General features: G+C 41.5%; 1 protein-coding gene across 6 annotated transcripts in view; it reads left to right on the top strand.

Moving 5' to 3' along the window:
• Dnah11 (dynein axonemal heavy chain 11) overlaps positions 1–27,291 on the top strand; it is a 324,204-nt gene that overhangs the window by 223,640 nt on the left and 73,273 nt on the right. For 5 of the 6 annotated variants that reach the window (XM_050120839.1, XM_050120837.1, XM_050120843.1 and 2 more), the window contains 3 exons: positions 3,417–3,584; positions 18,402–18,637; positions 19,993–20,115. In XM_050120839.1, coding sequence (XP_049976796.1) covers positions 3,417–3,584; positions 18,402–18,637; positions 19,993–20,115 — 527 coding nt within the window. The remainder of the gene's footprint in view (positions 1–3,416; positions 3,585–18,401; positions 18,638–19,992; positions 20,116–27,291) is intronic. The other variant, XM_050120838.1, reaches the window with a different exon arrangement.

Below are 27,291 nucleotides of genomic sequence, written 5' to 3'. Positions count from 1 at the left end.
AATCTATAATGCATTAGAATAAAATTATAGTGATTTTTAACTGTCCAGAAATTTATTACAGGACATGTTCCAACTCTTAAACCCTTGTTAGCCAGTGTCAGTAATGATTTATGCGGCTGGGGTGCTGAAATGAAATTATTGACGATCTCAACAGCCAATAAGTCTGTGTTTAGTAATCTCAAGTCCCAAGGTGTTTTGGAGAATGAAGTGGGCACACTTTATTATCACTTACAAAGCAGAGACTACAAAGATGGAGGCAGGTGCACGAGAGTCCTTCTGAGCATGGATTGTCTGTGGCTGAGGAAGGAAAGGAAGTAATTCTAGATCTTTTTGTTCTGTTCTGTTTTGTTTTTCGAGACAGGGTTTCTCTGTAACTCTAGGGCCTGTCCTGGCACTAGCTCTGTAGACCAGGCTGGCCTCAAACTCACAGAGATCCACCTGCCTCTGCCTCCCGAGTGCTGGGATTAAAGGCCTACGCCACCCCCCAGCGAAAGTAATGAATTCAGGAAGGAGGACTAGAGAGCTGGACCTCCTGTCTGTGCACTGCAGCTGGAATGGTGAGAACAACTCCAAGAACCTCCATCCGGGACTATTATGGTCTGCAGGAAGCCGACGTTCTATTTTTCTGTGTCCTGTGTCAGTCATGTTTCCTGTGGCTTTGTTTTTTTTTTTTTTTTCCTAGAGGGAAGAGGAAACTCTTAGGATTCTCTTTCCATATAGTATGAAATTGTTGATTATTTTCGCTCCTATTAATGTTCACGTCCTTAGAATGTTAATTAATTTTCTACATGCCTCAAAATGAAGTAAATTAGTGGAGTATCTTTCGGCTCAGGCAATCCATACATATTTATTGCAGTTTTATACAAATCCAATATAAAGGGCTCTACATACTTAACCTGTAAATCAGATTTAAATGACCAGCCCACTAGATAGAAGGATGTCAACACAGTTCCTAGCGTATTGTCATTGAAGTTGGCTGGGCCCGGCTGCCCATCAGTTACCACGGCTCAGAGAACCGCTGCTGATTTAATGATTATATTAGAAAAATGGCCTGAATTTGGTTACTACTGGAATTATCCTTTAATTAACAGAATTCAAAATAAATGGCTTTTAAGCTTTATGTTTTAATTAACATGAATGATGTTTGACAATTTTCTTTGTCTGTCAGCCCATAGCCAGTATATTAAGAAAAAAAAATCTTAGTTAAAGCGATAAAGTGCTATTGCCAAAAAAGGGGGAGGGGGGAGGTAAGAATGGAGACCAGCCAGGCTGCTATCAAGATTTTTTTGCCTTTTTTTTTTTTTACTTTTTTTCTCTTTATTTTTAAGGAAACGGCAGNGTTTTTCGAGACAGGGTTTCTCTGTGGCTTTGGAGCCTGTCCTGGCACTAGCTCTGTAGACCAGGCTGGTCTCGAACTCACAGAGATCCGCCTGCCTCTGCCTCCCGAGTGTGGGATTAAAGGCGTGCGCCACCATCGCCCGGCCCTTTTTTTAAGTTTATACAACATAAAATTTAATTGAAAAAGAAAATAAGGGTCTTATTTTGTGATGCATTGAAATGTCTTTGAATGTAGAGTTTGGTACATCAACTCCACTATTACTGGAAATTTTTGTTGAGGATTGAGATTTCTTTTTTTTTTTTTTCTTTTCTTCTTCTTCCTTTGGTAGAATTCCCTACATCCTGAGTTTTTCTGATTGTCTCCCAGCAGGGTCTTCAGCGCTGTTTTCTTCTCTTTGATTCCCTGCAGTTTAGGAACTAACTGTAGAATTCTGGTAGATTCATACTGGATATCTCCAGCATGTTTACTTGTTGCGTGGCAACAGGTGATTCCATCTGAGTCACAAGAGTCTGGTTGCCTTCTGTGATACTGTCAGGCACAGATGATGACTAGGTCTTTCATTTAGTTTGTTTCTTAAAATGGTCACCACACATGTCTTCCATGTTTATGATTCATTTTCCTTAATTGGATTAGGAGAGTTGTAATGAACCTCTCTATGTTGATTCTGGTTACCTATCAGGAGATGTTGTTCCCAAAGGAAGGATAACTCAATGTCTCGCCTCAGTTATGAAATATTTAATTCCCTTTAGTCCTGTAAAAGCTCCCTTATAACTACTGTTTGCTTTTCATCAGTATCTGGAGTTCATAGATTTGTGCTTGTTTGCATTATTTTGATACTTATTCTCTATGATGCTCAAATGGTTTCACACTTATCCAAGGATAATTTTTTTTCCCAGTCTCAGTCTGAATCCTCAAGACCTTATTTTCTTAGGCTTTATTGGCAGGGTTTTTTTTTTTTTTCCTGTTTTGGCAATTTGATCTAGGCTGCTCTGACACATTTTCTGTCTCAGACCAAAAGCAGCCACTTCCCCAGTAAGCCTTATATTCCCTCAATGTAAATAATGTTCAGAGACCACAGTTATGACTGTAAAGAATCACATTTCTAATGAATTAGTTATTGATTATATTTAGTGTTAATAAATAGAAGCTTTAGTGAGTATGTGTGATTCTTTTTGTCGCTGCAGTGTTTCAAATAGGGTCCCATACAGCAAAAGCTGGTCTCAAACTGGTTTTGTAGCAAGGTTAATCCATAACTCCTGATGTTTCTGTTTTGAATTCTCAAAGTGTTTATATTATAGGCATTAGCCACCATGGCTGAAGCAGTTTGTGTGACTTTATTTTTTTAATTAATTTATTTATTTATTAAAGATTTCTGTCTCTTCCCCACCGCCGCCTCCCCTTTCCCTCCCCCTCCCTCGATCAAGTCCCCCTTCCTCATCCACGCAAAGAGCAATCAGGGTTCCCTGTCCTGTGGGAAGTCCGAGGACCACCCACCTCAGGACAATTAGGACTACTGAGAACTCAAGAACAATGGCAGTGGGTTTTTGATCCTACTGCAGTACTGGCTTTGTGGGAGCCTAGGCAGTCAGGATTTTAACAGCTGAGCGTGGTGCTAGCACAGCCAGCACTAGAGAGACTGAGGCAGAAGCATAGCAAACTGGAGGCCAGCCAGGGTCATAGAGTGAGATGTCTTCATTTAAAAAATAAATCCTAACAGCATTTACTTGTAGCAGCAATTCTTAGGCCTATTCTCCCAGAGGAACAGGCCAGCGGTTGATTGACCCATTAAGAAGGACCCCAATCACGATTAAAGAGTTAGTGCAGCGGAGAAAACAGGACGTGACCGAGCTCATGTCACATGGTGCTGAACTTGGCTGGAGAGAGTGGAGAATTGTGTGGTGATGATGGGTTTCAGACATGCAAAAGATTATAGCAGCCACTCCACCCAGTTCTGCTCTGTTCTCCCAGCGCTGGTACAGAGGTCATAGCCCTGAACTGTCTTGTCAGGTAACTGCATTAGGCACTTGCCGAGTTGAGGCTCACCCTGTAATTACACATGGGTAATTTTATCCTTCAGTCAGAGAAGATTCGATGGGGTCAGTCCATTAAGTCCTTCGAAACTCAAGAGAAGACACTGTGTGGAGATGTGGTGCTGACGGCGGCATTTGTGTCTTACGTCGGGTCCTTCACAAGACAGTATCGCTGGGAACTGGTGGACTGCAAGTGGATTCCTTTTCTTCAGCAGGTGAGGCCATCCTTCACTCTGTCAACATGGGGAAAATGTTGCAAATAAATTACTTCAGTGGCCTGTATGTGTGCCAGCTACCTTTGTACCTTTGTAATGATGTCTTTAACATCTTGTTTGTTTATCTCATTTTAATGGTGATTTGCACCTGGAGGTGAAAGTGTATAGACTCCATGGTTTGAGGGTATATTTCGCAAGACAATTGGAAACAAAACCAGATTGTTAAAGTATTGAGTAGCATGAAGTGTTTTGTTTTCTTACTAATATTGATATTTATTAAAGATTTTTCAAGATTTATTTCAAATTAAAGTACAGTATTTTGTAAAATGACATCTTTTTAAAAGCTCACCATAAATTTGAATGCTGACATCCATAGGTGACATAAAATCAAAGAGCTGAAATATTTGAAATCCTGTGGTTTAAGATCTCCTGTGTGTGGCTGAGAAAGCAGAAGCAGGGGTTTTAAATGACTCCCATTATGGAGCAGGAAGTCAGTCCATCTGATGTCGAGACCACGGTCTTCTTGTGACACTGCCGTTGTGATTGATGGAATGGCCTCCCCGTTTGCTCACTCACCATTTTCTGGGGTATCAAGACATGCTCAGCCCTCTGTGCATTAGTGTTCCCCACCAGGCAGTTACGCCTCAGCTTCCACAGCGGTTGTTTCCACAACTTAAGTACATGCCAAGGGAAAGTCTGCAGTTTCAATGAAATCGATGTTTCAGGGAAAACTCATCGTTAAAGGTGCACAAAAATTCCCACTGAAACTAAATTATGTCGCACACCTATAATCTCATAACTTGCATTTATATTGAAGACTTCTTACATGAGACTATGTGTGTTAGTTAACCTCTAAATTTCTAGGTTGGTGTTTAAATATCACCAACAATCTGACTTTGTCCAATTTTTAGGGCATTGTGAGTTTCTAAACTGCATTATCTGGTTGTCTGTCCCTCTCTTTTCTTTTTATTTTCTTTGTCTTGTCTTCTCTGTGCTAGAGTCTCCCTGTATTTGTCCAAGCCATTCTGTGACTACTGCAGGCGGACAGGCACCCTCTCCTCAGTGGTTCTCTCTGTACTCGTAGTTATTAGTAAAGAACTTCTATTCTCAAAATGATGAGGAAATTCAGCTCTGACACCAAAGCACTGGGCACTGGCTTCCTGATAGAACTGTTCACTTTGGGCTTGTGCTGAGAGTATGGACTTACGGTGCCAAAACATTTTATGCTTTCTGCACTAGAAACTTGCCCTTTCCACATTAGGTTTAAAATAGTCTTTAATCTGATGTCATTTATGTTTCTAGAAATTTCTAAGTTAGTTGAGTTGTATTTTTCCCATTTAATACTAAATCTGGGATTCCATGAAATGTGAACTGTTCTTAACAGATCATAAAAATTCTAAAATTGATTGACTTGTCCCAATTAACATCTCAAATATGTGACCAAAGCAAAATGACAATTTCCTGGTGATATTTACTATGCCTGTATTAATTCCACAGAGGACATATTTATTTGTGACCCTGAGATTCTCCCCAAGAAACCCCATGCTGTTTTCAGTCATCATAACTTGGTATCTTTAGTATTTTATACGTCACAGTGCATCACTGTGCAAACAGAGGCAGACATTAAATGGAGCGGCCTCTTCTCCCACTCATGTCTGGTGATAGTTAAACTAAAGGAAGAATGTGACTCTCAATGTTCAGAGCAGAGCATTTTCCAAATTTACCTTAATAATGTCTAGGTCATTGATAAAGGACATGCTTGGATTATAGCGTCATGATTGCCACAAGTCACACTCACGGATAACTGGTTTGTGTCCAGCAGAATGTCTAGAACACCCAAAGACAGGCAGGAGATACACAGCACTCCTCTATACTGAGGATAAATACAGGAACTACTAGGAAAAAGTGAATTTTTATTAATGACCTGACCTAGACATTATTAAGGTAACTTTGGAAAAGACTCTTCTCTGAACATTGAGAGTTGGTTGTCTTTCATGTTTTCAGAAATATACATAGTCTGAATGATACATATTATTTTAATATATAATCTAAATACTGTAGTATTATATTATTTGTGTTTTAATAAATAAAGCTTACCTGAAGATTGTTTGGTTGGTTGGGTTCTGTTTTTTTTTTTTTTCGAGGGTTTCTCTGTGTAGTCTTGGCTACACTTGGTAGACCAGACTGGCCTGGAACTCACAGAGATCCACCTGCTTCTGCCTCCTAAGTGCTAGGATTAAAGGTATGCCCTGCCACCACCCAGAACAGGATATGTTTTTAAAACAGCCAAAATAATTTTAAAATAGAACTATAATAGACCTTTGTCCTTCAAGACATTAAAATATATTCTAAAACTACATAATTACAACAAAGTCCTTCTGCAGGGGACACAGTAAATGGGACTAGATTAGTGTTCAACATCAAGCAAAGAGTTTTTTAGCATCTACAGCACAAAAACCTAACTATCATGACTACAGTTTTACTTTTATATATGATTATCTACTAATCCATAATTTTAATGATACATTACATTTTTAAATGAACTGTATAAACATAATACCTTAAACAAGAGTAGAAATATACATATACATAGTGCAACAAAATTGACCTTAAATATGTATCAATACCAAGATTTATACCAATGTGAAGTATTTATCTCCATAGTATATCCTCATTTCTTTTTTTTAGAAATTGACTGTGACCAATACTTTTAAAATGAAAATAAACATTTATAGACAATTATTTTAGGAATTTGTAGTTTTCTCCAAACTGCTTCCTACTGTTTATTGGACAAAGTATTTTTAGGGTCCACAGAGACCTTTACTTGGGGATGTTCCATCAAACCATATTACCTTGGAAGGAATTCACAGGTTCTCGTCTTTTGTGGAAACAAAATCAGAAACTCTTTTCAAAAGTAACATATCCCTAGACTCAAATTTTGAAGTCAAGATACCTTTAAAATATATGTGTTGGTTTAACTTAGCAGCACCCACATGTCTCTCTGCAGATAACTCATTAACAGCCAAAAGTTCAAATAAAACACAGTAGTATGCATAATCCATACTCTCTGTGTATTTTCCATCTTTATGTGGCTTTTTAATATTACTTTTACTGTCTCTTTAAAGACTTTGTGTAACATGAGGGGCCTACTTGTTGGGGTTTCTGTCCCACCCGGTACCCCACAGCTGGCAAGCCCCCAATGAAAATCACACAAAGAGTCTACATTAGGTTATAACTGATTGGCCCATTAACTCAGGCTATTTATTAGCTCTTGTAGCTTATATTAACCATTCTTCTTATCTATGTTAGCCATATGGCTCAGTACCTTTCTCAGAGGGGTAGGTCACATCCTGCTTCTTCAGTGGTCTGGGCAGGAGTATGGAAAGGGAACTTCCTGCTTCTCAGAATTCTCCTGTTCTCTTTGCCCCACTTCTACTTCCTGTCTGTTTGACCCACCTATACTTCCTCCCTGGCCAATCAGCATTTATTTAAAATATGATTGACAGAATACAGACAATTCTCCTACACTAACTTTGTTTTATTTTTTAAAACTATATCTTTCTATAACTGCCTATACTCATTTAACACACTATGACCTGTTCAGAGGTTTATTTCTGTCTGAATCTCTTCATTGTGTGTCTGTACTCCTTTTTCAATCACTGTTGTACACTGTGGGCAGGCATGGCTAGGACCAGAGCAGCCACTTTGGCTGCTGGTTCCATCCTTATCAGCTTTCAATATGGCAGAGGTCTGTTTACCTCCAGTTCTGGGAGCCATGCTCACCACCACAATTCTGGAAAGCAGTTGGCCCATGCTGCCACCAAGTAATGTGCATCACACTGCCCACAAACCACATTCAAGGGCCCCATAACAGGACCTCCCCAAAGAGGCAGAGCCATTTGTGCCACCAACATGAACTATGAAGCTGTTTCTTAAAGGAGCCACAATTTTTGCTGCCAATGTTGAGTCAGGAAGCCTTCTCTTAAAGGAACCACTCTGAGCCATGCCTCTGCTCACTGCCAGCAGAGTTTATCTGAAAATATATGGCTACCAAGAAGCTCCATTTTTGTAAGTCTAGAAGCCCTCTTTTTTTTAAAAAAAAAAAAAAAAAAAAAAAAGCTTTTTTAGGTCTTACGTAGATCCATGCCAGACAGTGAGCATCATTTATAAACAGAGACTGCACTTTGGCTTCCCAGACCCAAATTATCACACAAAACATATATTAATTATTAATTACAGTGCTGTTTGGTCTACTAGCTCAGGCTTCTTAAGAACTAACTCTTACATCTTAAAACAACCCATTTCTATTAGTCTGTGTATCACTACGAGACTGTGGCTTGCTAGTAAGGTTCTGACATTCTTCTACTGTGGCAGCTACATGGCATCTTCCTGAGTCCACCTTCTTTCCTCCTCTATCTTTTCTGGGATTTTTCACCTTGCTATATTCTGCCTGCCCATAGACCAAAGGAACTTCTTTATTAATCAATGGTAATAAAACATATTCACAACATACAGAGGGAAATCCCACATCAGCAGCCCTTCCCAGAACTTTCTCAGGAAAAATCAGTTTAAAGGCAATCACCTGGAACATAGTATGGGTTCTATCTGGGAAAGCATGAATGCAAGGCAGAAGGCCATATCCAGGGCACACTGACCACAGCCATATCCAGGGCACACTGACCAGATTGGATTCTGTTACTATATTCTGACATCCAACAAGAGTAAACATGTCTTATAAATTAAATGTAAATATTTGTCATAGGTGGCATGAAATCACGTCCAAGAACAATCCAGGGAACAAGATGCACCTGAGGTAAAAGGCCCTCTGCCTTTTCTCCTGCAACATCTCTCACAATTCCCCAAGGCATTGTTCACCATGAGCCATTCTTCTGATCATGTTTTGATATTTCCCCCTTTTTATGTTCTAAATTTTAGGATATTCATTCTTGTTTGGAGCCATTGACATCCTAAGATGAGCATGAACAGGCACAAGTACAACTCTAGATGTAAGCACACTGTGCAATCAGGAACAAAGATCCATGCCCCACAAGGCATCAGAAACCCCTCTTCTAGTCCTCACCTGGAGATTTCAGACAACTACTTAGGAAACGTCTTATTCTGGTACCCAATGATCTAAGTTTTTATACCATATGGGATAGGACAATGGCCACATATAAGTTGAGCATCCTGAAGATGCCAGGAAGCTCAAGTAATAGGTTCCCAGTGGGGCAAATTTAAAAATTTTAAAGTTAGTGAGGTAATCTCAGGAAGTATCCCCCATTTTTATTTCTTAAAAGTTGTTTCTTAAGGGTGGACTGTGCATGTTCTACAAATGTTTGACCCTGTGGGTTGTGGATTCCCAGTGATGTGTTGAGTTTGTCATTGTTACCAGCATTTCTTAAAATTTCTACTAGTAAAAGCTGGATTGTTATCTGTTTTTAACTCTGTGGGAATAACCATAACAATGAATTGAGGAAGAGGAAGGTAATTTATCTAACTTTGAATATTGACTAGTTAGTATTTTGTCATGTGCCAGGCAGTAGTGCTACACACCTTTAATCCCAGCACTCAGGAGGCAGACAGGTGGATCTTTGTGAGTTTGAGGCCAGCCTGTTCTACAGAGTGAGTTCCAGGATAAAGTCCAAAAAAAAAGTGTTTTGTTGCTGTGTAAGCCTTGGCTATTAATATTTAAATTGTCATGTGACCATTTTGGGGGAACAATATGATTAGCATTGGGGGCACCCAATATCTGAGTCATTGACATAAACAGGCATGCTATTTTCTTCCCAGTGATGCACAGTGATGCACAAGAGGACCAGGTCCATAGCTCAGTATGGCTCAGCAGGAACAGATGCCTGCAACAGAGAAACACAGCAAAACCAGCAATTCTGCAAGCACATGCTTCCCCTTAGACTTGATCAATGTTATTCCTTCAGACACTAATTTCTGAGTCAATTTTGGTAGAGAGGCTCTGTTCTTTTGGTTTGATTATTCTGTTTTTCCATATCCTTTCTTTTCTTCAGATGGAGCCTCTGTAGCCACTTTGGGACTTCTTTGTACCTCTTCTACAGATTGTGTCAGTCTTTCAGGTATCCTAGCTTCCCTGAGGACAAAACACACACATCCCCATCTCCAGTGGATTACTGGAGCTGGGCCACTCAGTTTGGCCAGACACGACATCTCTACAAAGAATGGTGACCCTGAATTTTTTCAGAGGGATCTTAAAATGTTCTTTATCCTTGTCCAAATTTTATGTAAAGTAGAAGATAAAATATTGTGGGGAGTATTCATACTACCTCAATCACCTTTCTTTATTTGTAAATTATGTTTAAGTTGTTCATTAGCTCTTAAAAGATGTGCTATGATTTACCATTCAGGACCTTTAGGGGGTCCTAAGGAGAGAAGGGTAAGGGGGAGGGTGACAAGGGGAGGCGACAGGGATGACAACACAGGACAGAAAGATGGAGCAAGAGAGAGGCAAAGACCTGCTTGTCTCTTCAGAAGAGTGGCCAGAAGTAGGCGAGGCTTGTCTCTTAAAGGGACAGGTTACTGTTGGCCATGTTGGCAAGTGTGATGCAAGTCACAGGGCCTGACACACTGTGCCAGGTTCCCAAGGGGCAGGGCCAAGGTGCCTGGATGCTAACAGATGGACCATGAGGGCTATTATATGGAATGCCTGTGATGTGGGTTATATCATACTGTCACCAAAATTCTTGAAAAGGTTTGGCAGTATATGCAGGAGCATTGTCAGTTTTTAACCTTTTCACAGGGGTATAAAATAGCAAAAGCCAATGCTAGAGTATTAAACAAAAAAGTTAATTCTTAAGTAAGGCATACAAACTTATTAAAGTTAATGCAATTTTTTGCATTGTAAATTAATACTTTTAATTTTTCCAATTTAATTTAATTTTTCTAATATTAAAGTAAGTATAAAAATCCCAACTTTATGTTATAAGTTTGTTGTCCATGCTTTGAAAAGAACAAGAGTTGTTTCCTCTTGCCTTTATTATACATTATATGGATGACATTTTGCTTTCTACAAAATAATAATAATGATGATAAGCTAAAGGATCTGGCTCATCAAGCCTCTGTCTAATTTTAGAAAGTTTTCCTGTCTTTTTTTTTCCAGAACCCGGTAGCTTATGTCATGTATCCTCTTTCCCAGGAAACAGAGACCAGCAGCACACATTGTCTGCTTGCCACATTCATTTCAGTCCTTATTGCTATCCTCAGGTAGAGGAGGATATAGTAACAGTTCAAGTCAGGGAGCAGTCATTCAGAATATTCTGAGAATCGGGGTGCTTTCTGCCACTTTTGGTGCTGCCAGCCTAACCCAAGCCATCATATTCTCTTAAATTGTTATAAGAGCCACCAAATATCTTTTCCCAAGTCTTTAATATGTTGTTTGTCCCTTAAATTGCCTCTGAACATACCCAATTTTAGCTTTCCAAACTGAAAGTCTATTTTCTTCTTAAATACCCTGAATTCATTGCACTCCAGATACTCTACAATTCTAGCAAGCCTCAAAGCCTCACAGGGCTGTCTCTTGTCTTACTTGATCCCACTTTGACTTTCTTCCTCTCTGCTTTTGTCACTGTAGCCACCTCTTGACCTCCCAGGTGTTTCAGCCTCAGGCCTTCCCCTCTCTGTCTCCCTCCCAACAACTCTTTGTTCAGTTAAGGTCATCCAGGACACTAGATAAGATTACAACCCCACCTCCCAGTGTGACTTTCTCCTTTAGCATGGTTCTTGTTTATTTTGCAGTGCTAGGAAGCAAACCCAGAAGTGTTACAAGTCGTTTAAGGATTTAAATTTTAGACGTTAAAGGGAAACATAGATGCAACATTCTGGTATGTGGGTGTGATGTGTCTCCCACCCCACCTCCCATTAATCTTGTTATATAGGTGACATTGTAGAGCAGAGTGGAGAGGAGTGGTACAAACTCACAAGAGCACATGTTTTAACAGCCCCACACCATCCCCCCCACCCTCCCACCTCCATCTTCCACCAGGGACAGTGGTTTGAATTTTATCCTGGCATAGGAAGTCTCCAAGGGAACAGAAGTCTTTATTTATCATGACAATAATCACTGTGATGAAGCTTGCATCAGCAATACTCATAGTCCAGGAATGACTTAAGATGACAGGGGACACTGGATCCAGCCAGGCACAGAGTTTCCAGGCAGAAAGCCAGAACTGAAGGAGGCAGAGAATCCATGGGAATGGCAGGAGGAAATTAAAGTATGAGCACTCTATATTAGACCGGCTAAAAACCTTAGCTTTGCTGAAAGTAGATAAAATATAGTAATGTACCTCAAAATGAAGTATATAGTTAGTTACAGCTGTGACTTTATAACCATACTGATGAATAGATACCCCAAAGAAATAAAAGCAAAGACTCAGGCCAATGTTTCCATACTCATTGCTGATGCTAGCCAAGGGGAGGAAGAGTAGCCCCAGTGTTCAGAAACAGGTAGGTAGGTTTTTTTTTCTGTGTAAGAATAGACTATAACTCAACATAAAAGAGGAAATCTGATTTGTGATTCAGCATGGATAAGCCTGGCAGCCATGATTCTGACTGAAAAGAGCTAGGCATGAGAACAGATACTATATGAATCCACTTGCACAGACAGAGAAGTCAGATTCATAATGACAGGCAGAAGTAGGAAATGCTGGGACTGGGGTGAAGAGAATGGGGGTTTTCTGAATAGAATGAGGTTCAGCTTGGGAGGATGAGAATGCTCTGCAGATGGAAGTGGTGATGGCTCCATGATATTGTGAATACTTATTGCTATTGAACTATATGATGAAAAAGAAAACCTAGTAGGGTAATGGCTGGATGTCCTAAGGCTGTTAAAGTGTATGGAAGGGAAGAGTGGTACAGATCAGAGGGCTGGGTCTGAACTTCCAGATAAGTGGCGAACCAGTTCTATGTATTCTAAGGTCTAGGGCAGTAACTTCAGTCCTGCACTGAGATGTGATGACACCATGCATGCAGAGGTATGTGTAGAAAAAGCTCGGGAGGAGGATACCTGTCATCTTCCTGTGCTAATGTGCCTCCCCTAGGATGCTACCTAGCATGGGTGGAGAGTTTATTCCTTCTATGCATGTATTTGAGAGTTAATAGCAAACTACTTGGAAAGTTGAAAAGAGTAGTTGGGTGTGGTGACACACACCTTTAATCCCAGCACTTGGGAGGCAGAGCCAGGCAGATCTCTGTGAGTTCAAGGACAGCCTGGTCTACAGAGTGAGTTCCAGGACAACCAAAGATACAAAGAGAAACCCTGTCTCAGAAATTAAAAATAAAAATAAAAGAAATAGAGTTTAAATTAAAGCCACATAAAGATGAAAATATACAGAGAATCTGGATACTGTATGTTACTGTATTGTTTTTAAATTGTTTGATGGCTGAGGAAGGAGAAACAGCTGCTAAAAGACATTTTATTATAAATGCTGCTGATTAATCCAACATATATTTTGAAAATGCTTTGACTTCAAAATTTAAGTCAAAAGATATGTTACTTTGAAGAAGAGGTTTGGCTTTTGTTTCCACAGGAAATGAGAGGCTATGAGTTTATTCTGGCTTAAGAAAAATCAGGTTTGACTAAGAAAGACCCCCTGAGAAAATCTCCAATAAGAAAGGATGGTCCAGATGATCCAACATTTCAGAGGAGCTCTGCTGGAGTTTCCTCTGAGTTCTACATCCAGAACAGCCTCAAGACTGCTGGCTGAGATGATCAAGTTTCATAGACTATTCCAGTCAGGACTTGACCATAATCCTAAATTTTCTTTAGGCCCCCATAACAATACCAGCAACCCCAATCGGCAGGAAGTAGCCTAGCAAAGTAAGCCTACACCTCCACCCCCCACCGTAGAAGAAACAGATTCACAGTTCATGTTTTGAAAAAAAGAAAGCAAAATAGAGAGTTGGGAGAATGCTATGAGACAATGGTCTTGTATCCTGTAAAGATTTGTCATTTGTACTGGTTTAATAAAACACTGATTGGCCAGTAGCCAGGCAGGAAGTATAGGCCAGGTGACAAGAATAGGAGGATTCTGGGAGAGGAAAGGCACAGTCTGCAGTCGTAACCCAGACACAGAAGAAGCAAGATGAGAATGCCTCCCTGATAAAAGGTACCAAGCCATGTGGCTAACACAGATAAGAATTATGGGTTAATAAAGGATGGAAGAGTTAATAAAAAGCCTGAGCTAATAGGCCAACCAGTTTATAATTAATGTAAGCCTCTGTGTGTTTCTTTGGAACTGAATGGCTGCGGGACTGGGAAGGACAGAAACCTCTGTCAACAGAAAAGGACCAGAAGGAAGTCATGAATAAGGCGAAGAGATACATGGAGGACTGTACAGCTGAACCATGTCAGCCTCAAAGCTGAAGTTTAAGCAGAGGATAGAAGGGTGTAACGGCGTAAGCGAATGCAGACAGATTGTCAAAATATAGACAGCTTTAATGGAGGAATAGACTTACAGAATCACCGTTCCCGCGGAGACCAGGAAAGCAGAAGTGAGGGCTGGGAGCATGCTAGCCAAATGTGAAGGCAAATTTTTCTCTATCTTCTTTTTGCAAAGGTATTGTGAAAAAACAATCCTTTAAATCAATAACTATTAGAGGCCATCCTTTTGGTAATAAAGAGGGCAAAGGAATTCCAGATTGCAGAGGGCCCATAGGTTGAATAACCTTGTTGATGGCCCTGAGATCTGTCACGATTCTACATTTTACCTGATTTTTTCTTAACCACAAATACAGGAGAATTCCACGGGCTGGTAGATTCTTCTATATGTCCAGCATCTAATTGTTCTTGTACCAGCTGTTCTAAAGCCTGTAACTTTTCTTCAGCTAGAGGCCATTGCTTTGTCCATATTGGTTTCTCAGTCAACCATTTTAGAGGCAAGGCTGTTGGTATCTCTGAAGGGACATCAATTGCTTGTTCTTGTACATTCTGAATGGCCAGTTTTCTCTGTTTGTAATATCTTTTAATATTATTCTCAGAAATATAGGCTCTAGAAGTAGCAGGAATGTTAATTTTGGTATTCCATTGTTGTAATAGGTCACGATCCCATAAATTCATTGCAATATTGGCTACATATGGCCTTAAATTTCCTATTTGTCCCTCTGGCCCTATACATTCAACCCATCTCGTGCTCTGCCTTACTCGAGATAGGGTTCCAATTCCCAGGAGCTGAACATTTATAGTCTGAAGAAGCCAATACGGATGCCAAGATTCTGGGGTAATGATACTTACATCAGCACCTGTGTCCAGCAGGCCAGTAATAAAAATGCCATTTACACACACTCTCAGCTTAGGTCTTTGATCATTTATAGAAGTTTGCCAAAACACACGTAACTCATCTTTCTGATCATTATTGCTTGTAACGGTAGGCATGGGGCTTCCTAATTGTCCTGCCGAGGACATTCTCTGCAGAGACTGGAAATGACTGAACCATGTTTGCTATGGGGGCCTGTGAGGCCCCCCCTCTCACGTTTCCCATCTGTATCAGGTTGCCTTGTCTATCTCTTGTAGACCTGCATTCATTCGTCCAATGTGCCTTTTCCACATCTAGATAAACCTGAGGCTGAGTCCTTCTATTTCTGTTATTTCTAGAAGATGCATTATTATTATTTCTGAAAATCCGTTGTCTACAATTCCTTTTCATATGACCCATTTTGCCACAATTAAAACATTTGGTATTCTGGTATCTCCTTTTACCATTGGAAATTGCTTCTTCTACCCATGCTTCAGTGCCATAATCAAATGTATCAACATCCAGTGTATGCAAGACCCATTCTTCCAAGGGTGCTGATCTGAACCTTAAAGGCCCCAAAATCTTTTTGCATTCCACATTTGCATTTTCATAAGCCAAAGACTCAATCATTATACGTCTTGCGTCAGGGTCAGGTATCCCTATTTGCACAGCCTTAGTAAGTCTTTGTAAAAAATCACTAAAAGGTTCTCTCAGACCTTGTTTAATTGTGACAAATGATTCCATTCTCTGTCCTGGGTCTTGTACCCTGTCCCAAGCCCTTAAGGCTGCTGTAGTGCATATGGAGAGTGTGTTTTCGTCCAAATTAGCTTGTTCCTGAGGGTCAGAAAAGCGTCCTTCACCTAGAATTTTATCTAGGGAGATGTCACTTCCCTTCGCCTTTTCTTGCTGTTCTAAAAGTCTAGCCTCTTGCCTGAACAAGCATTTCCATTTTAAGTGCGGCCCACTCTCAAGGACTGCAGAGCTCAGCTGGAGCCAGTCCAATGGCGTAGCTCTGCTTGTGGATGCCCAAGACTTTAGCATCTCTTTAACAAAAGAGGAATGCATCCCGAAAGTCATGACAGCCTGTTTAATTTCTTTGAGATCATTCATACGGACATGCTCCCATGTATCTTCCTTAATGACCCTAGGGTTTCTGGAACCAATCACCTTCTCTGTTGTTATTACTGGAAAGGCAGGTAGAGCTGTAGGTAGAGATTTGTGGAAATTGTCCCGGAGGGATTTACCCACAGATGTAGTTAAAATTTGCCTTTCTACCGTTTGTTCTTCTTCATCAGAATTTAGAAATTCCTCAATCTTTTCAATTCTATTCACCATTGCCTTCTGCAATGTCTGTATCTCCTGTCCAGAATTATGTTCCAAAGCCTTCATTGAGGATTCTAAAGTATGAAGTTTGTCCATTAGAGATAAGTTCTCATCTTTGGACATAATTTTTATGGCATAAACCGTGCCTTCTTGTATTGACAATCTTTCTGCCAATCTGTCATAAGCTTTAGACAAAATCCGATAGTCACATTCAGCAGTTTTGATTCTCTCAGTTACTATTTCAGTTCCTACAGAAAGGGACTGAAGCTTACAACCCAAATCAGCTGTTCCCTCTTCCATAGTAATGAGTTTCTCCTTAATATCAGCCACTAATGTTTCAGTTCCTACAGAAAGGGACTGGAGCTTACGATCCAAATCAGCTGTTCCCTCTTCCATAGTAATGAATTTCTCCTTAATATCAGCCTGTAATGTTTCAGTTCCTACAGAAAGGGACTGGAGCTTACGATCCAAATCAGCTGTTCCCTCTTCCATAGTAATGAATTTCTCCTTAATATCAGTCTGTACCTTTTTTAAATTTTCCTCAGTTGATCGAGTCATGTTAAACAAAGATCTGTTCTCCTCCTGGAGAACTTCAAACTGATTCTTGAGAAGATTGTTGTCATTCTCAATTGTTTTTAAGCGTGCAACCTCTGCTCGTAAAGACTTTATCATATTTCTATTATCAAACCATATAGTGCCAAGGAAAACTACGAATCCCAGAAAGATCCATAGATGTGGGGTGATAGACACCTCTTGTAAAATCTCCCACATGGTACAATTAAAAAAAACTGTTAAATTCTTGAATGGTAATGTGTTCAGACATTTTAATTATAAAAGAAAAATTTTTTTACCTGCAACGACTGGTTCCTGCCAGTGGTGGTCTCTATGGTTTTGGAGCCTGTCTTGGAACTAGCTCTTGTAGACCAGGTTGGCCTCAAACTCACAGAGATCCGCCTGTCTCTGCCTCCCGAGTGCTGGGATTAAAGGCGTGTGCCACCACAGCCTGGCCCGCCTAGAACTCACGGAGATCCGCCTGCCTCTGCCTCCTGAGTGCTGGGATTAAAGGCGTGTGCCACCACCGCCTGGCTGGCCTCAAACTCACAGAGATCCGCCTGCCTCTCTGGATATTATGGGCCTGAAAGCCGAGTGTATCTCGGACTCAGCACTGGGGCTCGAGTCACGAACTAAGAGAATGACACCCAGGAGTGTGCTGTGTTAGCTAGCAGGCTACGCACTTGAGTCGGGGGCAAAATAGCCCGACGTTGGACGCCAAAATGTAACGGCATAAGTGAATGCAGACAGATTGTCAAAATATAGACAGCTTTAATGGAGGAATAGACTTACAGAATCACCGTTCCCGCGGAGACCAGGAAAGCAGAAGCGAGGGCTGGGAGCATGCTAGCCAAATTTATAGGCAAACTTTAGCCTGAGGCAAACACGCCCCCTAAGGGGTGGGACTTATCCCTACAGAAGGGTAGTGGTTGGGGCCACCTACAGAGAGGGAAAGTGGCCATTCCTTCCCACAATCCTTTTTCAGTGATGGAAGTATGCAGAAAATGAAGTGTCTCTACTTAATTTTTATTAAGAAAACCCTTAAATGAAATTAATTCCTGGGCCATGATGCTCTGACCCACACTCATGGTGGATAAAACTACATTGGAGAAAACTATTTAAATCTATGAATAGAAGTTGAAGCCGAATCACTGTGGCTAAAGAGGGAGAGCCTGTTGAGAGATTTGTTGGCCTTCCCATATAACTGCAATAGACAGCCTGGATTCGAGAGCTGCTGGGCTAGGGTGAATCCAGGTTTTGGTTAAAACAAGTAGATGGGGTTGTAAAGCTAAGATTCTAAAGGAAATCTGGGAAGAATTGTCAGAGAAGTTCCAGAACCGTGCAGAGGTTCAGAGCTGAGATGGGATGCACAGGGCTGAATCCCTGAAATGTCTTGTTCATTTGGGTGAAGATGATAGACTTCACTAGCCCACCCCAGAAAGAGACACGAAGTGGTCGCAGCTAATAAACTAGACCCTGAGTCCACAGCAGACAGGATTCTGAAAGGTCTGTGTTCATTATTTCACAACTCAAGATGCCTTTGGCCCTGAGGAGTCTGCAGAGAATTCATACGTGTTCCCTTGGCTTCATTTTTCTTGGCTTTGGGCTCATTTTCTTGTCTGCCACATCAGCCTTTCTCCTCTGCCATGCTGCTAGTTGATCCCATTCAACTTTGATTTCAAAGGTTTCCATTCCGATAACAGAAGGCCTGGACTTGATTGCCATGTTGACAGATGATGCTACAATTGCCACCTGGAATAACGAAGGACTGCCCAATGACAGAATGTCAACTGAAAATGCCGCCATTCTAACACACTGCGAGCGCTGGCCCTTGATAATAGACCCTCAGCAACAGGGAATTAAGTGGATCAAGAATAAGTATGGGCCTGACCTGAAAGTCACGCACTTGGGCCAGAAAGGGTATGTGGTCCTGATGCAGGTGTCTTTGTGCTACCCTGTTCTGAAGAGGGTCTGATCTTGAGAAAGCTTTGACTTTCTACCATGTTACAGCATTACAGTTTGTGCTACTTATTGATTTTCTAGCTCATATTTCTTATAAAGAATTTCTGTTGAGAGACATTCATGTTAGGTAGTATGCAATTATTTTAAGGGTTTGAAAAAAACCATTGTATATGAGATTGAAAATACATGACTTTCCTAAGGCTAAGAATGGAAATGTGATACGTTCCTTCCCTGCAGTGCTAGGTATATGGCAACAGAATTGTGCTTGTAGGCTATCAGTACTTGGAGTCACTGCCCCAAGTGTATTCCTTGCCTAGAGAGGAAGCTAACATGGCTACAGGTTCCCACACTGGGTACGCAGTCTCCTAGACTAGCTCCACTCATCATTTCTGAAAGTTGAGTCTGCTTAGACGCCATGTCACTGTGTCCTGTAGGGTTTGACCAGCAGGAAGCTGTGAGCTCACAGCTGGCCTTCATTCAGCCTTGAATGGATCATTTTGGACCCACTGATACTGCCTTGAGCCCTCCCCTGTCCTCTTACACTTCCTGAAGTAAGGGATTGCTGCAGCTGTGAGACATAGATCCTGCTAAGCTGAAAGATCACTTTGGATAGGAGATTTTTATTTTATTTTTATTTTTTGAGAGCAGATATGAGATAGATGACGGTTTACCATTTCATAGGACTTAAAGATGTAAGGACTAAGGGCTGAGGAGATAGCCCAGTCAGTAGAGTGTTTGCTCTACAAGCCTGAGGATTTGAGTTCAGTCTTCAGCATCCAGTAAAAAACTAGGTGTGGTTTACAATCCCGGCACTGGAGAGAGAGGGGCATGCATATCCCTGGGGCTGCTGGCCAGCAAGTTTCAAGTCATTGAGAGCTTGTCACAAACAACATGGTGGATAGCTTCTGAGAAGCAACACCAAAGTTGACCTCTGGCCTCTACACATGTATGCACACACACACACATGCACACACGCACACACAGACAGGTCTAAAGTTTGATAAAAAAAAAAAAAACACAGTCATTTAGTTAATTTATTCTAAATGGGCAAATGGAATAAATGTAAATTCATGATACTTAGGTCATTTATAGTTATTTCAAACACTGAATATTGCCAGAAAATTCATTTATATTTGACAGGATTTTTTCTCCCTCAAAATTTGACTCCTAATATCTGGTGTGATAATGTTTTATAAAAGTTTCCCTTAAGTTCATTTCAAATAGCTACATAAAATACAACTTAATGATATAATTTTGAAAATTTTTCTGTGCTCCTTTACATCTTACTGTCTCTAATCTGATCATACTTTAAGGTTTTTAAATGCCATTGAGACCGCCCTGACCTTTGGTGACGTCATCCTAATTGAAAACCTCAAGGAAACAGTGGATCCAGTCCTTGGTCCTCTGCTTGGCAGAAACACCATTAAGAAAGGGAAGTAAGTGTTCTGTTCTTTTAAACCATGCCTTGTGCCAAGTGAGTGTGCTGCCGTTGCTGGTTCTTGGCCTCATGCACAGACACTATCCGCTGGCGTCCACTGTGTGACATTTCTAAAACTCCCTTCCGATACAACTGTACCCTAAAGTCAAACCAACCTCAGATAAGCCAGACTCACCCCTCACTCCACTTGGCAAATGTCCCCTTGCGTATTTACTTCCTGAATCACAGATGAGAATATACTGCCAGTCTGACACACAGCTTACTCTCTGGCTTCAGCAATCTGCAGAGCACTGTTTCATTCTTCTGTGTGTTCCTCAGTGTACTCTCAAAATAGGCTTGAAGTGGTTAATATTTTATCAGCATCTAGTAATAGCCTCTAAAAACTCATAGGTTTACTGTGCTAACTCCTTTTAGTATACTTACTAAATGCATATTACACACATACATATGCATGTGTACACACAATACATACATACATCATGTATACATAAGCATACACGCGTATACAACAATATATGAATACACACATATATGCACATACATGCATACACATGCACACACATTCAAAAGAGAGTCTGCCTCAAGGTCCCTGAAGCTATCCCCACAGCACCAGCCTACCAACAATGGGGACTATACTCTGCCTCACTCCTAGTCATACATGAAGCTGTCCCAGTGACACCATTCCCCTTGGGACATCCTCTCAGGGGCACCGAAACCACCTCCTCTGGGTCACTGTGTCTCTTCTCTACACGCTGTGTCTTTAATGACACCTGGTTGGCCTGTCATCCTTGAGGATGGGGGCATGGCGGTGCCACCGTGGGGATCTGAGTTCACATCCTATAGAAAACTGGATGTGGTGTTGCCTCTGTGATGCCAGACCTTCTACTGCGAGGTGGGAGATGCAGGCAGAATTCACCGCAGCTCCAAGGCCAGCTAGTCTGGTGTATGCAATAAAGAACAGCAATGTGCCAGTCCCAAGCCAGACAGCGGCCTCTGACCTCCACGTAGGCACCAAGACAGACTTATGGACAGTTCCTCATTCACGTGCACAGACACGCATGCGCACAGGTACACACATAAATCCTTTTAAACTTGCTCCATCGAATAGCTTTTTTTCTTTTCATTTTCACATGTTTTTCTTCACTAGGGCATAATTTTAAAACTTCCCCAAACTCATTCTTTTTGCCTCCCACTCTGTCTCTAAGGTGTCTGTCTCCTTTCCCGTCACTGAATTTCTCCTGAAAGTGGAAGTGGCCAGCTTAAGTAAGGGTGACTAACTCTTAGTCTCCAGTCAATTACTGTGGTTCTTCTTATACAGCTTCCCAAGGAAATCACTTTAGAGTGACTGACAACTTATAATTGTTTAATAAACCAAAATTTACCCAGACATGCATTTAGAAAAATCTAACAAGCCACTTGACAAACTGCAACTCCTAACATAAATATAATTGTAGCTTTGTCTGATGTGTTAAAAGTACAGTGCAAAATCTCGGGTGTTGCTGAAGTGAAATCCTTGTTATTAAGATGCTGACTCTATTATGAAGACCTAGGATTTTTGTCAGTGAAAAATGTATTCTCTGAGCTTTAACATCAACTTGCAATGGCACAATTTATGCTTAAAAGATTTTGATGGTTCTCCACCACATATGTGTTTGGGTAATCTGAAATTGTTCAACACTGGTAAGTTTAAGACATGAATGACTTCTGAAGGTGGCTGGAGAGTGGTGGCTTTGGGGTTCCAAAAGTGGGGGTTTGGAAACAAGACTGACAGAGACCATTAAGTTTCCTCACAGTGTCAGCCCAGAACAACCTATCCCAAAGAATGATCTGACTGCACGGTGGCTCAGCCTGGTTACCTGAGTTTCATCCCTGGGATCCACAGCTAGGAGAGAACCAACTCCTACAAATTTTCCTTATTCCACGCGTGCACCTTGACATTCACATGCATGTACACCCACACACACTAAATAATAGTAACTAAAAAATTTTAAAGACCAAAGTAACATTTAATGAGTCTACAACTTTTGTGATGCCTTAGAACATTTTAGCATCCTAAATCAAGAAAATTGAATATGATCCACAAGAATGTAACAAATGAAACCAGAGAGCTGGCTCAGTACTTAACAGTGCTTGCTGCTCTTCAGAAGACTGAATTTGGTTCCCAGCACCCACATCAGGCAGCTCTCAACCACCCTAATTCTAGTTCCAAGAGATCCAACACCTTCTTAAGGTTTCCACCAGCACCTACACACATGTGGCATAGACATAAAACTACAAAAAATAAAATCTAAAAAATGTGTGTAACAAATGATACTTATTGCACAAAGTTATTGCTTTAGTAATCCTGGCTACTAATCTGTATGAGTTACTTGTTTCAGGGTAACATTAACTCTGCCTCTCCAGTGTTGCCTGTTTTCTTTTCACATGCAGATGGTTTTAATGTTTCTTCAGGGACTGCAGTGCTAGTGGAGTCTGTATGAACCCTTTTGGTTGCTGGATAAACCCCCTAGCTACTGCTGAACGTCAGTACTGGGGACTGCAGACCCACTGTGATGAGGTGCCCTGCTCACAAAGATGTGTCACATGTCCTTGGAGGAAGGCCCACTCATTGACAATGAAAGATGCTAAGACTGAGTCCTTGCTTCTACATATGAAAAGACTTTATAGAGAAATTTACAGTAGATGACATTTATAGTCAGTGCAGGTCTCAAGAAATGAGTGGGCACTTATCAGATGGGCAGGTAGGGAATGGAGTCCTAGACAGACAGTCCTAATACCAAGCAGCAAAACTCTCAAACTATGGACCAGTTCCTGAGCACTGCAAATGGAATCCGGCTGGGTGAAGATCTGTTGGGCAGTCAAGGAGGGCAGTGTGCTCAGGAGAGGTGAGCCTAGAGGGGTAAAAAGGGCCCTGGGCACGAGCTTCCATGGTTGTACCATGAGTTGGCTTATCCTTGTATGGATATTACTCATCCCTCGACCCAAACACAGTCAACAGGCCATTCCTGTCAACTCAGGTTGGCAACAGAAGCTGTGACCAACACTCCCTGCCCCGCCCCCAGCATGATTTCTAAGAGATCTGCTTTGGGAGTAGATGGTGATTTCCAAGAGATCTGCTGTGGGAGTAGATGGTGATTTCCAAGAGATCTGCTGTGGGAGTAGATGGTGATTTCCAAGAGATCTGCTGTGGGAGTAGATGGGGGAGAAGAGAATGACTACTGTGGCAGACATTTAAAGACAGGGGTACTTTTTAAACACTCATTCTCCAAAGGGAAAGAGCAGTTGGCTATTTGAATATGGAGCTTAATCAGACCTTAGCTGACCCAGGAGACAGCGCACTTGGAGAAGTGGTTAAACCGCCAGTGTGGGTGTGATTATTTAGGGAGATGTTACCTAGTCAAAAGAGCAGAGGGTACCTTTCTTCATGTGAGGAAAGTAGAGAGCGGAGCTTAGCTAGCTTTTCTTGGATGCTATTTGACACAGGCGGTTCCATATATGGAGACCTTGTTTCTTCCTTCTCCTCGTCCTTCCTTCTCTTCCTTGCCTCCATCCACACTTTCTTCCTTCCTTCCTTTCTTCAGTGTTTTAGACAGAGTCTTTTATATTCCAAATTGGCTTCACAGTCTCTGCATAGTGAGAAAAGACCTTGAACGTCTGACACCACTGCCTCCACTTCCTAAGACTTGGATTTCAGACACGCACTGCCACACCAGGCTGATGCTTACTAAACTTTCCCAGATGAATCGGCGCGGTCACCTCTCAGTGGAATTCCTATAGCGCTATGTGTACAATCTGTCTCTGCCACGGCTTCCTTCTGAAACCTTAGCTATTTATGGATATGGGTGGATATATGTAGTCAGAGGACATCTTGCAGAAGTCATTGTTTCCTACACCAGTGGGTTCTAGAGATCGAATACAGATCATCAGGCTTGGTGAGGAGCATTTTAACCCACCAAGCCATCTCACTGGTTCCAATCTTCTGTATTTAATGCCTCATCCTGCACCATTCTGCCTTTTTTGGTGTGTGTTCTAGTTCAATATGCTGAATTTTGTTCACTTCTGAACTCATTGTAAGATCTCTGTAGATGGGAACCATGTACTGTGTACCCCTAAAAGATGAGTTTAACCAGGGCAAAGATGGAACAACGAGGTAGGACTCTGTTCTGTAGCTGTGGCAGTTTAGGTATAAGGATAATGGAAAATAACTAAATATATCAGTTAAGGAATTTTTTTAAATATATTGCTAAATAATGGGGTGGGGGAATATAACAAAAATCTGAACAGGGAAAGAAAGCTGATTTTGATTCCTGTGCGTACCTGCTACAGTTTTGTGATCTTGGGTTTCTCTTTTGATGAGTGTTCAGTGAGGAGATGCCCATGGATATTTAGGTCAGTGGTCAACTAAGAAATTCCTTTATGACTCTGTGAGTCATAACTTTCTGTTTAAGGGCAAGCTTATTTTAAAGTAATAAACAAAAAAACAATGTTGTAGCAAAAGAAAGCAAAACACCTTTTTTCTTTACTTTGAGACAAGGAGACTAGATAGATAAATAGATGATAGATAGATAGATAGATAGATAGATAGATAGATAGATAGATAGATATTCTCTGATGATTTGTAATTCGAAGCTTTGCATTTTATGGGTTTTCCCTAAAAGCCTTATTCTCATAATTTATTTTAAAGGGGCTTTGTGTAGAACATGCTTCAGTGAATTTGACAGATGCAAACAAAAATTCTGACTGGAATGAAGCAGTTAGACCTTAGTGGATTGTCAAAGACATAACTCTAAGGAACATTAACTCATAAGCAAATAGCAAAAGATTCAAAAACATTTGAAATAAATGACAAGGAGCTGAGAGACTCTCTCACTGAAATTAAGAATTCTATGTTTTTCTTTTGATGAAAATATGCTTATTAGTCACTTAGAGTCTCTCCCGAGTCATGAACTGTGATTGTTAACTTTCCTACTCTTTTCCATTATATTTCTTATCATTTTAGCTTTTTTTCCCTGTTTTAGGAATGTCTTGTCTTGCTGGTTTGCTGTGTGTGTGTATGTATGTATGTATACCACCCCATCCAACAGGAGGGAGATTAATGCAGCGCTCAGCCACTGGCTTACGCTAGCTGCCAGAATGTTGCCAGGAGTCTTTGAGAACTGTGCACAAACTTGTTGGAATCCAGCATTGGGGTAGAAGTACTGAGCAGACATGCTTCAATTCTTAGTCTATTTTTTTTTTAGATTGAAGATTGGGAAGGAAAAACAAGTATTGATTCAGGATCCCTAAGACCAAGTTCTCAGCACAAAGGAGATTTATTTGTCTCAGAGGGACAGAGGGCAGGGAATAAGGGACAAAGACAGACATGGAGGACAAGGAAGAAGGAAAAGGGAACCAGGGACAGAGACAGGGGTATTTGTCCTGGAGAACAAAAGGCAGACATGGCCCATAGGTGAATGGTGGTTTGTAAAGGGGAGATGGGAAGCCCCTCCACCCCACTTCCATGTTAGGATGAGGTGTTTAATTTTAATTGCATGTGTTAATTAGGTGAACCAAATAGGACTTTTGATTGCTGGATTTCGATACTTTGATAGCTGGACCTTAAGCCTCATGAGGAGGGATTGACCAAATATGGTAATACACCAGGAATGTAATCTAACAGATTTTAGCAGGGCAAAGGAATTGGGGAGAAGAGCAGGACCTGCCAGAGCCACATGCGTGAGTGGGCTCGTGTCCCTTCGTTCCCACCTTTTGTGGCTGGGTATTGGGTAAGTGAGAGCCATTTTCTCCAGTTGCTTCCTGCTGACATTGGGGCATTGCTGTTAGGGGACCCAAGGAAGCTCGGTGCTGGTTAAGGTTAGGAAGAACAGGCTATGTCAGCTGATGTTCAGGTTTTGTGTTAAAATCTGAGGCTAGGGACGTGTAATCTGTGAGGCTGGATCAGATGTAGATTCCGAGAAGACAGCTTGACCTGACTCTGGAGTTGTTGGCACCGTCTGTAGTTGATTTGAAATCTGTTGGAACAGATAGAGTAGGAACAGACGTAAAATTAAGGTGTTTAGAAAAAAACTTTCTGTTAGATGTCCATTTGATACTGCTGGCTTCACAGTCCTGGCAGTTGGGAAGAGGAGTCCCAAGGCCAGGAAACGGGGAGTAGACAGCAGGCAGGGAAACATAGGCTGTGGTTGGCAGGAGTACTTCTCTGGAGTTTGAGAGTTCTTAAGAGGGCTCAGGACAATTTAGATGGGATATAAGAGGTTAAGTGGGGAGCACATGTTATCGGAAAACAGGATCCAGTTGTGTTGGGGAGAATACAATTTGAGGTCTTTGTTACATCAGAACAGTTTTTTCTGGGATGTTCAGGTAGGTTCTAAAATTGAAACATTTTGTGCACAGAGATGATTGGGGAGGTTTTTGTTAGCTGGTGAGAGGGGTGGCCTGTAGCAGGACTTGGGGTGGGGTGGAGAAATTGAGAGAATCTGTCTTTGGCTCCCAAGGTGGGGGACAAGGGATCTCCAGTGGGGGTTGGGCCTTAGTGACTGGAGAGCCACTGACAAGAGGGTCTGCAGCAGCAACCGAGGGAGATCACTGAAGGACGCACAGAGAGAGGAATTAGGGAAGCTATGGAGAGAGTTTGTTGGATGACCTTGACCCAAGTGAGGGCTTGGTCATCAGAGTCTCTGTGTGTGTGTGCTAGAGAGGAGACAGCTTGGGCTCAGCCATGTCTGGTATGTGAGAGTATAGCGATTGTTCAAAATGGTTTCTGTCTGAGGATGTCTGGACAGTTAAGGAATTTCGGGGAATAAGCTGGAGGTAGACATTGGGCAATCATTTGGGCAGAGTAAAAAGAAGAGCATGAAAAGAGAGATAAGATTTGTAGGGGACACTAGTGATCTTGAGAGGACAGATATTGATAATGGAGAGGTCAGTCTGATGTGGCCATGTGACAGGAAGGAGCTAACATCCCTATAAAAAGTGTAGGCAGAAGTAGTTAGAGGACCCTCTTGTGTAGAGAGGGATGGGGAGGAGGTCTTGGAGAGTCTGCGACAGGAGTGTAGGGGACCTGGGGAAGTCAAGGCCTAGGGGTGAGTGTGGATGATCTGGGGGAGGGGCAGGAGTGTTGGGGACCTGAGGAAGTCAAGGCCTAGGGGTGAGTGTGGATGGCCTGGGGGGGGGG

Source organism: Alexandromys fortis, unplaced genomic scaffold (assembly GCF_014885135.2).
Source record: "Alexandromys fortis isolate MF-2015 unplaced genomic scaffold, M_Fortis_MF-2015_v1.1 scaffold_182, whole genome shotgun sequence".
NCBI lineage: Eukaryota > Metazoa > Chordata > Mammalia > Rodentia > Cricetidae > Alexandromys > Alexandromys fortis.
Note: the sequence above shows the minus strand (reverse complement) of the source record. Positions and strands in the feature narration are given on the sequence as shown.